This window comes from Dermacentor silvarum, chromosome 4 (assembly GCF_013339745.2).
Source record: "Dermacentor silvarum isolate Dsil-2018 chromosome 4, BIME_Dsil_1.4, whole genome shotgun sequence".
In the NCBI taxonomy this organism is placed as follows: Eukaryota; Metazoa; Arthropoda; class Arachnida; order Ixodida; family Ixodidae; genus Dermacentor; species Dermacentor silvarum.
This window is the reverse complement of record NC_051157.2, coordinates 51,769,780-51,783,729: the sequence shown is the minus strand read 5'-3', so window position 1 is coordinate 51,783,729 and position 13,950 is coordinate 51,769,780. Positions and strand designations below refer to the sequence as shown.

The 13,950-nt window shown below is 45.1% G+C and overlaps 1 protein-coding gene across 2 annotated transcripts; it reads right to left on the bottom strand.

The window, feature by feature from the left end:
- Positions 1-4,998: 4,998 nt before the first annotated feature.
- On the bottom strand, positions 4,999-12,127 carry LOC119450025 (leukocyte elastase inhibitor). 2 transcript variants are annotated; one of them, XM_049665585.1, is made up of 2 exons: positions 11,785-12,127; positions 4,999-7,303 (listed from the first exon to the last, which is right to left on the bottom strand). In XM_049665585.1, the coding sequence occupies exon 2, from the start codon at positions 7,278-7,280 to the stop codon at positions 6,096-6,098; it is 1,185 nt and encodes a 394-aa protein (XP_049521542.1). In that variant the 5' UTR covers positions 7,281-7,303; positions 11,785-12,127; the 3' UTR covers positions 4,999-6,095. The 2 variants fall into 2 exon arrangements, with proteins under 2 accessions (XP_049521542.1, XP_037569294.2); XM_037713366.2 differs by having other exon boundaries at positions 11,663-12,126.
- Between the last annotated feature and the right edge of the window lie 1,823 nt (positions 12,128-13,950).

Sequence of the window (13,950 nt, the reverse complement as noted above, 5' to 3'; positions counted from 1 at the left end):
CGCTGCTCGTGCCACTCAAAAACAGATCTCACGCTGTGGCCCGTGCAAAGAATGACGTACCTACAGTTTTCCGCCTTTCAGCCTTCTCACGCAGGAGTGCCGTTTCTTTTACCAGTATTGATCGCTATCCCTATATAATATTCCAGCCTATGTATTTCACTGGAGTTCTTAGCCATTGCATATTCGCGAACACGCTGGGTGTCAGTTTATACTCGCCGGACAAAAAATTCACACATTTGCTACAGTTGAAGGCATTGCCACTCGCTCGGCGTTAGGAATAGGTTTCATTAGATTTCTTCATTTTATTCTGTAGGTTTTGTGGGGGCCTATTGAAACTTGATCGCTTAACCGGTTAACTGCTTGCCATGCACTCTTTCGGTCAGTACAGAAAATTGCAGTATCGTCGCCGCATCTTCGGAGGCTTACTTCAGCTGCATGCGACTTAAATCATCAAATTCCACCCCTTTTCATAATGCTTAATCAAAATGAGTCGATGAACATAAAGATAATTAGAGAGAAAATAGCCTTTCCTTACTGAGCTGCCGACGTGGGTTCGCTCGGCGACTGATTAACTGACTGAGAGCCTCCTCGAGCGCTCACTATGAACCACCCGCATCCCCTTTACTATCACGAAGCCCACAAGGACATGTTCAAGCATGCTTTGAAGAATGTGATGTAGAACGCGGTCAGGTATTTTCTCTAAGTCAACCTGTTGTATCATGGCTGAGCCAAGATTTATGTATCGCATGGCAGCATTCAGGGATGTAAATGGCTTCATGAACAAGTTTCGTTATATTTGTTCATTTTATTCTGTAGGGTTTGTGGGGGCCTACTGAACATTTGATCGTGGTCTGTAACCCACTAGCTATTATTTTGATTTATATTTTATAATCGGTTATCGTGAGGCTAATGGGTCGGTACGGTGTAACGTGGCGGAATTTGACGATCTTCAGATTTTGGTATCAAAACATTTGTGGTTATAGGCTACTCCATAGACTAGTTAAAATAGGTAGAACAAAGCATACACTTCTCCCGTGCCTCGAGCGGCCAGTCGTGCGGCAATTCTGCGTGTATTCGCGGGCTTCTTTCAAACTCGGAAAAACACATTTATGTAGCACGTATTGAGCAACAGAAAGCTGTATCGGGAGTTTTTCATGTTGCTCTACAACTTTCTCATGGACACTTTGATATTTAGGGCAGTACTTTTCGACTTAGGTAATTAATTACAATTATTTAATTAAATCTCAGTAACGAAAAAATTACTGGCGGCTACTCCACTGTACTGGAAACAATACGCACTAGGTTGGCTTTGCGTAACTAGGGAGCCTACATGCAAAGCAGCGCTCGCATGTAGGCTCCGTATACGCCTAACGCCGTTCCTCTTTTTTAAATCGTGCTGCGTGATAGTTGGGACACCCTGTATATATTCTTCTTGTTTCTGGGGTTTTACGTGGCAAAACCAGTTCTGATTATGAGGCACGCCGTAGTAGAGGGCTCCGGATTAATTGTGACCACCTGGGGTTCTTTAACATGCACTAAAACGCAAGCACACGCGTACGGGCGTTTTTGCATTTCGCCTCCACCGAAATGCGGTCGCCGCGGCCGGGATTTGATCCCGCGATCTCGTGCTCAGCAGCGCAATGCTTTAGCTGACTGAGACTCCGCGACGGGTCTTTATATATATATATATATATATATATATATATATATATATATATATATATATATATATGACTCTGCTGTTGTAATGGTCAGCGAGTTAAATCTTACAGTATGGTCCTTGCTCTGACGAGATCCACCAGGAGGAATGGTGGTTCGCAATGAACGAAAAATTACGGTAATCGCATGCTCTGTGGGAATCAATGTTATGCAAATCATTTTGCAGGTAAGTGGCTGTTGAGCATTAATTGGGCTCCTGCAAAGTGTTATCAGATGCGCCAACATGTTTGTTTAAGGCGAACAATTGCGTGTGTGTGAAGACGACGGCAATACGACGACGACGATATTTTGACGACTGATATATACATATATATCAGTCGTCAAAATATCGTCGTCGTCTTCACGCACACGCAATTGCTCGCCTTAAGCAATTGCGCGTGTGTGAGCATGCGACAATCATGCGATTACCGCAATTTTTTCGTTCATTGCGAACCACCATTCCTCCTGGTGGATCTCGTCAGAGCAAGGACCATACTGTAATATTTAACTCGCTGACCATTACGACAGCAGAGTCATCTTTTCTCGTAGCGTACAAGTCTGCGCATTTGCAGGAGGACGCTGACTGCCAGTGTAATCATCGTAGGGATCCGCTTGACAATTGCGAAGCTCGTGCAGATGTTTGAAACCTGGCCCCCTCTAATTTGTGCGACAACCTTAACAAAAAGTGACTGGCTATTGCGGCAAGCCACTTACCTCATATACATAATTATATCCATCAGCTGCCGGAGAATTTATATCAGGTGCTGAACGGGGAAATAGAAAGATGAGTGTGTTGCACCCTTAGAACTCCCATCTTTCTACACCAATGATCGGAGCAGTAGCAGTAGCAGATCGTTTCTGATAGAAGAAACTGTCGCTATAGATGCTGTGTAGTTGTGGCTATAGACGTTATCGTGGTATTGGCTCGTCACATAATATAATACCAACGACTTAGTTTCGGCTTGATTTGCTGATCTTCTTCAGTCGTAATGTCACGGCGCATTTTGAAAGAGAATACACAGTTGAAAATAATTCTTGAACATATTTGTTGGCCTCATATGAATGGAAGCCCGATTCTTTGGGAATAAAAAAGGAGTCAGTGAGGGAAGTTCGTGAAAAGCAACCAGTTGGAACATGCTCAGAAAAACAGAGAGACGACTGCTCTAAGCTAAGCGTTTCATTGTTCAAGGCAGGAACAAATCTTCGCCACAAGTACGTGTTGATGCAGGCGACCTAATACGTAAATACACCCGAAGGGCAACCTAAACAGAAAGGCTCCTGCGCTGCCAACAGAGACTGGTGAAGGGTAGGATTCATTGACGACACGTTCATCAAGGTGTGAACACATCTACGTGGCAGCGTATAAGTAGCAGAAATCGGGACCAAATCTAAAGTGCAAAGGCAACGCTGAACGCAAAAGCGATATTATCAAGAAAAAAGACGAACCTCGACAAGAGAGTTCATGCGTGTAAGGCTAAAGCACCAATTTTAAATGAGCTATGTGAGTCGAAACGACCATACAAGCCTTTTTTCTTTGACACAAATTTTAAAGTATATATTTCCATCAAATTAGGTTGGAGCAACCTTCCGAACGATTCATTTTACTGGTAGGCAGAACAGTAACTACTTCTTGCGTGAAAGGAGAGGTAAATGATTGATTTGTGGCACAAAATGTGTTTCGCCCCAGAGATTCACAGCACACAACGCTGGGTAACGATAACTGAATGCAACACTTGGTATGCCCTGACCCAAATTCAACCGCTTTTGAGGTGCACCGTTCATCAGTTGCATGCTCCGACATTGTTGTTTTATGAATTGATAGGCCTGAACACGGACATGCCGGATGTTTACCACACAGAGCTTGCCACCTGCTTCTCCTCTGACCGCCTTAAAATAACAGTTCACAACAGCAGAAAAAACATGCATACTCAAATAGACACCCACCACAGCAAAGTAAACAGAAACGTCATATAGAGCAATAGTAGCTGGTTATATTTAAGCACGAATTCAAAACTTCTGGTTGTTATGGAATCACTGTAGATTTCTTACATTTGTGTCTTTCTGCAACATGATTTATTCTTCTGTTTCGTGCATGTTTAATTTCAAAAACGGACACTTAATTGGAAACGGGCACTTACCTCATCGTGGTGTTCGAGGTCAAGTCATTCATGGCCAAATCTTCAAAAATATATTAAGTGAGCGCATATTTCCCATGGAAACCTTACTCGTAAGGTCTGTCGTGTATTGACAGAGCTTCAATAACCACGTCATGGAAATTATTGCGACATACATATTATAATGCTATAAATTTCGGATACGTCATGAAAACACAGGTAGAATTCCCGAACTGTCGTTGGCCAGCCACCATCGCTGAAAATATGTCCCCTATCGCGATTGGCCGGCGTTTGTTCTTACGTTCTCTAGAGTTCAAATTTCCCTGTGAATATAGGCCTATTATCGCTTAGAACTTGTTGTACACTCCCAAAAGAAACTGATAAACTATTTTGGGTAACCCTTAAGAAAAATTCCTGTGTGCTCAAATTGCGGAACGTTATTGAACAACACAACTCAGCGCATTACGCAGCAGGCAATTCTTAATTTTGTCGCGTTTTTTTTAAATAATTGATACTGCTTGGTATGTTTAATTTACTTTTTTTCTTCTTCTGTGAAAAATTATTCTAGAATTGCAAGTTTTGTTCAAGGCAGGTAGTATTGCAGCCGCATACACATGGCGTCAGATTCGCAATCCCAGTGAACCGACGTAGCGAGGATTAGTTGCAGCTTCAATTTATCATTTCTCTCTCTCTCTTTCTCTTTATTAAAAAGAATAGTACGTTACACTATGAAATACTGCGGTAAGAGTAGACATTAGAACGCCCACAAGATGCTAGAACGAGGGGTCGTCTAGCGGTCTCTAGTATCAGCCGCCTGCTGTGCCGAGAACATACCCTCACCGATATCACTTGAGTAAAGCGTTGTAAAACTTGTAATATCTAAAACATTAATGGTGTCTAATATGAAGCTAGCGTTAAGCGTTATGGCGCGCTTACACTCATTTGTGGCAGGTGCATTTTGGCGCCAAAAGGCTGATCGCACTGCTGCTCCTACGCCACTGCGGTATCTAGCGCCCTCTCTTGGATGTTTATGTAGGCGAGGCGGAAGGGTATCGATTATATGTCTTCACCGAGTCTGCGCGAGGTGTCACTAGCTCCTCACTTACGTGCTTTTAAAGCTCCTCACTCCGCACTTTTAAAGGTACGAGTGGAAGTAAAAGAACAAATCAGGACCCTAAACAAGAAATAAGGATGTATGCAAGCCTTTATTTACGTCTAAAAACGAGCAACACACTTTGTTCGATCGGTTGGTGAGTATGGTAGCAAAGAGACATGCATGGATAAAAAAGGAAGTGTGCACGCCGAATGCACAGTGCATCAGGCCAGAGAAGCAGAAGCACTGTATTAATGAAAAGATTGTCCAACGTAACTAGCTCTGTGCACCTTCAGTACCCTAAATGTTATTTTCTTCCTGCAGAAAGTCTTAGGTATAAATGTCATACTTTTAAAGCAAGTCTATAGTCTAACCACTTAAAGAATAAGCATAAAGCAATATAACCCTGTATATAAGACTCGTATATACAGCTCTATTCTCGCGCTGTTTTCCGCCTCCCTTAAGTCTATAGGAAACAGAAGTTCGTGGAGGCTCAAGTTAATGAATATGCGCAAGAATTTTGAAATCGTTAAAGGCTGACATAAGAGCAGAAACCGAGAAGAACACATCAGCACATAAAAATGTGTACCCTAAGCTCAGCGCGCCGCGCAACCGCTGGGCTGCAAGAAGCAGTATTCAAATTTCAAGCTTTCATGCTGATTCCCCTAGCCTCCTCCATCCCTCATATCTTCAATATTACTTGGCTGTGCCGCCGCTTTGAGTTTCAAATTAAACAGCATGTATACATGACATCGTTTGTTGTCGCGACTTATGGCGAGCGCGTGTCAGTCAGCTGAGACATCCTCACGGTTCCAATGGTTCCGCTTTGAAATCAATACGACAGCCACGAACGCCCTTTGCGAACTTGCTGCTCGGTCATCGTCCACAGACACTATATATATATATATATATATTACATTAGGTGTTATTTTCCTCATTTAATTATAGTGTAGTATAGTGTAGCGAGGTATAGTGTAGCGCGAAGTGTTCAGCGCGGGAATTTGCCCTCGTGCACAAGGTTTGAGCATACGGCAACACTGAAACCTCGAGAATTCCTTTCCTCGCGAGGTTTCACCTTTTGCGGGTACTTGAGTTTCTTCCTCGGCACAGCTACACGATGGGACGTCATAACCTCGTTAATGAAAAGTGCGAATGTATGGCGTCGCAATCAATGTCACTCACAAAGAGCATCACGTTGTAGGTAACTTGTTGACTTGTCCCATGAAAAGGATGTCGTCCTGTCGCCCTGCCGTAACAGCGAATATGAACGGGTGGTCGGCGATTACCGACTCGCCTTCTTCGGCAGCCTTTCCAGAGATCCTCAACAACGTTGCGCTGTCAGCCTCGCTGCCTTCTTCGTCCACCCTCAGTTTTGAAACCTGTTCGATCGCGGAGACGAAAAGGTCCCCTGTCCCTATCATGCCAGAGAGATCAGCTTTGTCGGTGAATATTGTTTTGATACCGAGATACTCCAACGGCTTCATGAGGTCGTACTTCTTGGAGACGTCAAATTTTGGCATCGACAGTGCTACGCTCGTGTTTCTCAACGTTCCCAGGATGCGCTTCCATTCAGACGCAGTCAGGAGGTTGGCCAGAGTCCTTGCTCCGGCATGTTTGAGGGGAACCAAGAGGATGAACCTTGCCTTAACGTCCCTGTAGGGAATTGAGATCACATGTGTCTTCAGGGTGGCATCTAAAGCATACTCGAAGTGCCTCCTTTTGAACATAAACGTTATCGGCGTATCGCTGCCGTCGTAGTTCTTAAACGTACCGTTGTAACCGAGCTGTTTTTCAAATTTCTCCTTCCAGTCACCCTTGAAGTGTATGGCGTTCACTAAGAGCATCTTCGCATCGTCTTCTGTACCATGACCATCTAGCATTTTCGTTATTTCTCCGTTAGTCTGAGTACTAACCCATTTGTTCGATCGGCTGGCCAGGTTGTCATCCAGTTCATCGACTAATGTTAAGAAAGGTCCACCATCACCGAGGAACTTTAGGAACAGGGGCAGAAGTTTCGACTTTAAGCCCTTCTTGACTACAAGCAGATTACCGAGGGACATTGGAGATTTTCGTCCGGCAGTCGAGGCACCTGCGCACACTTCATTAAACGCGCTCTCGATGTCTCGTTTCACTGCGGCAGCGTCGGAGCCGAACACACTTTCGATCTCTTTGCCCGTGCCCCCTTTGGTACCAGCCGAAAGGATCGCCAGCAACACCGATATGCCGAAGGGAGAAAAGAGAACATTCTCGGAGGGATCAGCCGAAAGCTGCTGGAAGAGGCCCAGGGCCAAGTTTGTCGAGGCCGTCACATCACCTCCACTGCACATGCGCGTTACACACGTCCAGCATAGAAGCACAAGGATTCCAAGCTTCATCGCTCGACCAACGCGTCTCGATCCTGTAAAGAAAGAGGGTAATTTAAATCGTGAGAGCAGCTCCCAGGCAATTTTTCCTAACAGAAAGTGTGAAATTTAAAACATAGATAGGGGCACTTTAGTCTGTGCGAACCTCGCGTGAGCTTGGACAATTCTGCTTGTGTTACTGATCGAAATTTCACTCTTCTGACCCCCCCCCCCCCTTTTTTTTTTTCATTTGTTCTTTCGTTGTTCTTCTATTTCTTCGCCACCTGAGTACATTGTGCATGCTGTTGGGATTGCATTCCGTTCGCTGGCCTCTTTTATTGTGATTTGATTACTTAGAAAAATTCAGCAACGTGCAGGTTATTTAAAAGAGACGTAACAGCTAGGTGCTTCACTTAACATGTTATTTTTGTTTTCTTTAACCAGTTCTGATTTTGCTCTCCTTAACGTATACAGGCTCGTATCAAGCAGACAGTTGTATTTATCGCTCATGGATATACATGCCTGATTCACGCAGAACTTATCTTGTTTAAAGAAATTATCGGACTACTCTCCGTCTGGAAAACCATTATTCAAGCGAAAATGCTTGTCATTTTTTTTTCTCACATTACTGTTCTTGTCCTCTCGAAAAGAGCAAGTTATTATCTTTTGTGTCTGATCTGCCAAGGTCGTTAACACTAGATCAGCAACAACCTACAGTAGCTTGCAGCTACGATATCACAAACACCCGTTTCCTTTATTTGTACGAATTTCTGCTTGCGCGCTGAAGTACGAGACTCCTTCGTTGTTTAACGGTGCCTAAAGTCTGTAATATTTTGCAAGGAGTAATCAATAACGTGCATTCGACTCCCATGTGACCACCGGCAGCTGTGCACCTGCTGAAGTATTGCATAAACCTGCATGTTGCACGAAAATGTGAAGATTGCGAATCCTGGATGACTCAAGAATTTCATAAGATGGTCATGACATGGGGTCAGGAACATTGGCATAAGATCATATTGCACAAAGTTGCTGCTTTTAAAAAAAAATCGCCGACGGTTACGATACTCCCTAATGAGAAATTTTAGCGCAGCTCTATACTTTATTTATTTATTCATGTTACCCCCAAAGGCCCTCACGGGGAGGGTATTACATAAGGGGAGGGGCACACAATCATTAATAAACGCTGTAGATGTTAGAAAGAGCAAGAAAAATACATAAAACAACAATAAAATAGCAATTAAAACATACGTAAAGCATAATACGAAACGTAAGGATGAACAAAAGAACAATCTACAAAATATTACACATTTCCATCACAGCGCAGTAAATCTTGGAATTTTTTTTTTTTTGTGTCAGCTTCTGTGGCGATGTGCGATGGCAAATTGTTCCACTGAATGATCGTGCGAGGAATGAATGAGTTGACATGAGAGGATGAATGACACTTTACGCGTTTAACTTTGAAAGTATGATCATGTCGTGGAAAGATGACATGGGGTGACTGATAAATCCTTGTGAAGGGATGGATGGGGATAAAGGTTATGGAAAAGTGTTGAACGAGCAAGCTTACGGCGATACGATAGGTCTTCCGGTTCGGCACGTTTTTTTTTTAAATTTTTATGTTTTTTTTTGAGGTGTTTGTATAGGATGAGTAGCCTGAAAAAGTAAAACGAACAGCGCGGCCCTGCAAGGATTCGATGTTAGCGATAACGTAGGCTTGATCGGGGTCCCAAATCGCCGCAGCATATTAAATTTTAGGACGTATTAGAGTAGCATAAACAAGCTTTTTTTTTTTTACCTCAGGCATGTTTGAGGTTACGTTTAAGAAGACCAAGTGAGCGGTTAGCAGACGCTAGGGTGAGGTCGATATGGTGACGTCATGTTAAGTCACACTGAATTTGCACCCCAAGGTACTTGTAAGTTCTTGTTAGTTCTTCGGTATTGTTAAGTATGTAAGTGGTTGTATACGAGATGTACGATGAGTGAAACACATAAGTTTTATTTTAGAAACGTTTAAGGTTACTAACCAGGATGAGCACCATGTGCTTACTTCGTTGAGGTGAGTTTGTAGGGATTGGCGGTCAGTGTCATTGGTAACGTATACGGTAAATTACGCAGTCATCAGCGAAGAGTCGAACTCTGGACCCTACACAAGCAGGCAAATCATTAATATAGATTAGAAAAAGCAGGGGACCAAGCACGCTTCCTTGGCGTACACTAGATGTCACATGAGCTGAAGATGAGTTAGAATTATAAACAGAGGTGAACTGAGTTCTTGACGATAAAAAGCATTTAATCCAGGCGAGCACATTAGGGTGGATGTTAAGCTGTGTTAGTTTCAGTAGAAGTTTGTGGTGAGGAACTAAAAGCCTTTGAAAAATCCAAAAACACAGCGCCGCCCTGAAAGCCCGCGTCAAGTGATAAATATAAGTCATTAACAAAGCCAGCGAGTTGACTGTCACATAAAAATCCCTTGCGGAAGCCGTGCTGATATTTGAAAATAATGTTATGCTCTTCGAGGTAGCTAATTACTTGGTTATGAATGACATACTCAAGAAGTTTGCAAATATTGGTGCTGGTTAGTGAGATGGGTCGATAATTGGGAAGAACGCTCACCTGACTTGAATATAGGTATTACCTTGACTACACGCCAGTCATTGGGAATGAGCACGTTTGATAATGATTGTGAAAACAGACAAGACGGAACAAATGCTTAGTGATGTACTCTTAAGTCTCTTATTGTTAAAGCCAAGGTGATCCAAACAACTAGTAATTTTAAGGGTTAACAAAGCTAAGATACCAGCTTCGTCAATAACTGTTTCAGGCATGGAAATATCAAATTTATTTAATTCGGGAAATGAGATGATATCTTCAGTTGTTAAAAACTAATGAGAAAGTTTCGTTAAAAAATCTGAGCACATTCAGATTCATCAGTTACAACGCCGTTAGTGTCGGTAAGCAAAATGTCAGGATGAAAGCTAGGGTTTATGATGCGCCAGAATTTACGAGGGTTGTTGGTTAACAGAGATGATAACAGAGAGATGGTTAACGGATGATTGAAAAACAGGTGTCGAGTGGATTTCAGGAGTGACTGGTACTCTTTATCACATATCTTATATTTTTCTCACGCGCTCAAACGAGCGTTTTTTACTGTCTGCCGGTAAAATCGCTTCTTCTTGCGCTTCAAACAGCCGTGTTTTCATTTCGAGATATATTAGCGGCGCGGACAATCTGTCTCGTGCGGCGCGTTGCAAACGGAGCTAAGTGTGGCGCGACTGGCTCGCTAATCGGGAGATCACAAGGGGCAGCGCAAAGGTGACGCGGGGTGGGGGGGGGGGGGGCAATTCACAGCGGCAGTCACAGACAGACATCTGTTCATGCCGCGCTTTATTTCCATGTATGGTATCCGCGGACGCACTCGCCGTATGCCTTATCGTTGGCATCATCGGCGAACAGACGAGGCGCGCTACTCTGGCGCCATCTCGTAGCCATCGTCGCCGCAGCACTACGCTTGCGCGGCACTACGCTTTTCTTCTCACGCTTTCGCCACACCCTCTTCCTCCGCTTTCCGCCTCGTGGTTCCGCTGCACCCTCCTCCTCCGCTTTTCTCCTTGCACTGTCTTTGCTATCGCCGTATTTCATCTCCCGCTGCGCTCCGCGTTCGCTCTTTGACTCCTCGCTGTGCTCATTGGCTCGGTTACGCCGAGGATGCCGACGCTCACCGCAGGAACGAACGCCCAAGAGCTGCGCTCTAAAATAAGGTCGCGGGTTTAACACCTGTGAGGATTTAGTAGTGTGTCTATACCTTTTTTTTTTCGTTCTGAGAGCTGCGCTTTCGCCATTTCGGCGCTTGTAAGGATACATTGTAGTCACTCCCTTTCAGTAATGCCACCGCATTAGCGAAAGTAAGGCATGAAACGCCCCTTTATAAGGCTGGGTATAGTATCTTCACCGTTACAAAAAGAAACAGCTGTGAATAAGTAGCCTAATAACTGAGAACCGCACATTGGCGAATTTTAGGGGATTCAACCTTTTTCAACAGAGTAACGACAACCTTTTTCAACAGAGATTCAACAGAGTAACCATTCAGGTTACTCTGTTCAACTTACAAAAATTAATGGGAAAACATGATTAACGTTGCAAGGTAAGCATGAAAAAAAAACATAAAATAATATGTTAAACATATTTGCATGTATACCATTGACTTCTACAAACTTGACCATACTACTGTCATGCTGCAAAGTGCATGAGGTAGCGAGGACCCTCAACAACATTCTGCCTGGTCGTCGCAGAACATTTTTGCATCAAAATTTAACCTTAATCCTTCCGAATTATTCGGCGCAGGTCATACCCGTATGAATGAAGCACTCACAACTACAGCCGTCCATCACGAGGAAATCGCTACACCAGACACTCACTCTCAGACTTGCCACTGACACATGTCCATAATTTTTCGGACGCGATTCTGCGGCGAGGCGAAGTTGAAGATTCAACCTCTGAACACGCTGTCGCACCGCACAAGACTTCACTTTTGAGCCACCTTTGTCGCCGCGGCGAAGGGCGGCACGTGGACGGACCACGGTGATGTAGCCGGAGCACGGGAAACAACAGCAACACAGTGGCGTCTTCACTTTCCTGTGGAAGGGCCGCACTTGTATACCCCGCGCACCTTTCCTTCGGCAGGTCGAAAGTTCGTGGGCGTTTTACGACGTTTCTCGCCGTAACACGATGTGCACGCTTGTCTACCTGCTGGGGTGGCCGCAGCAGCAGACCACGAGACGAGAACTGTCTTTCTTTCCTAGAATGGAGCTGGCTTCTTGCGTCGTCTCCAGCTGCTGGCTGCAAGCGAGCGTGAGTGAGTGCGTGCGGGCGCGAAAGGCAAAAATCCCTGCCGTTTGCCGCCCGGCGAAAGTTCTGGGAGGAGGGGCCGCCACTAAGCAACAGCTGCCTGCTGCGCGTCGCCATCGCCGGCCGTGCGCTGCCGCCGTGGAAATAGGCTCGCGAGGCAGCCGTCGCTCAAGTCAACGCGTTGGCGGCACTGCTGGCGTCGGGACGCGCTTATTAGATTCGGTTGTGAAAGAAGGCTCCACCTCGAGCTGAGCAAATTCGAAGAACTTTCCACACTGTGACATGTCAAATATACTTTTTTTTTTTACTTCTTACACGTTTGCTTATTTTCACCCGAGATTTACGCTCGTAGACGTTTCGGCTTCCACACGTATGCCTCGTTATTCTTGATCAACAAGGCTTGAGTGGGGAAGTGTAAGCATCCAACGTTCATTTGACCGCACCACTTTGGACGGCGTTCTGTTCCTACTTTCCTTATTATGATTTCGTTCTGTTATCGACTGTCGGAGGGCACCTGAACGGCCCCGCATTCAAAAAATGGGAAGATGAGAGGCCATCACCACAGGTCGAGAAACCCAACTCACCTGAACAGACATGAGAGTTATTAAAAGACAGTAAGAAAACAACAAGGACATGCAGAAATATAAAATAAATCAAAACAGTGAGATAGAAGGGTAATGGTTTGGGCTAATTGGTTTTCGATGAGACTGCGTGGTGTAACGCGAAACAAGACGAGGGACACTGAGAAACGAGGACGAGCGCTTGAGATAGACGAGCAGTGGAAGAGCACGAGCAGTGAGATAGAATTGCAAAATAGGCGCCGGTGCAGTCAGCAGTCCAGCGTCTCGATGCGCGCTGTCAGGTCTCTTCGAGATATGTCGCCAGCGCAGCGTGGGGCTGCCTCGCGAGTCCGCATCGTGCCTTCGGGAAAGAGCAGCGCTGTCTCGGAGTCGGTGGTAAGGCCGAGGCTGGTTGAGGTAGACAAAAGATGGCGGCGCGCAGAGGCGTGAGCTATGCAGCGGAGAAACAGCTGCTCGAGAATGTTCTATAGCTGTGAGGTTTAGTCGGTACAGACACTGTACGTCGCAAGTCCGAGCCGCTGCCAAGCGGGTGCCGGTTCACACACACGCAGCCCATGCGCAATTTGACCAGCATGGCCCGCTAATGGCACGTGAGACCTCGACTGGTGGGTTAAGGTGATTTCCCGGGCGTCATGGCTGTATGGGTGGTGGGCGTCGAGGTACACATGAATCGCCTCGTATTCTTCATTGCTGCGTTCGCCGCAGAAGCAAGGCGATCGCTCTTCCTGTTTTAATGCGAAGCTTTCCTTGCGGTAGGTAAGTGGGTGGGTTCCTGTGTATCTTCGCTTTAATAAAAACGACATAGTGGGTGACCGATGGTGAAATCCAGCCTCTGCCGTCGAGCACAGATGTCCAGTGCTCTAACCATTAGGCCACAGTCGTTTCTTTCTTTATTGCTTGCTTTTGCTCCAATATACTCACATGTGAAGTATTAAGAGGCATTTAAATATGTCAGCCAACCATTGGCCGGTTCAGAAGTTTCAAAATCATTTTAAGCGTTGAAGTGGCTCCAATTGGTTGAACCATTCTGGTATTGGGTTTTGCTGTCTGCATACTTCAAGAAATCTTGCGATAAATCGCACGCATACTTCTGTGGTTCCAAAGCCAGGCAGCTGTTTGAAACGCTCGGTGCGTGCGCCCCCGTGCCACTATCTCGTCTTCTTTGCTTGCGTCAATTCGTGCTTTGAGGGTTTGACTCCACTATCTCCGGGACCGCCCCACTTTCATCAGTACTTTTAGCGTAGCACGCTACGTAGAAATTGCGCAACGTTGTACCG

What these genes read in the sequence shown, in the direction of transcription:
- LOC119450025 (XM_049665585.1), bottom strand. Translation starts at nt 7,280, where the DNA reads ATGAAGCTTGGAATCCTTGTGCTTCTATGCTGGACGTGTGTAACGCGC.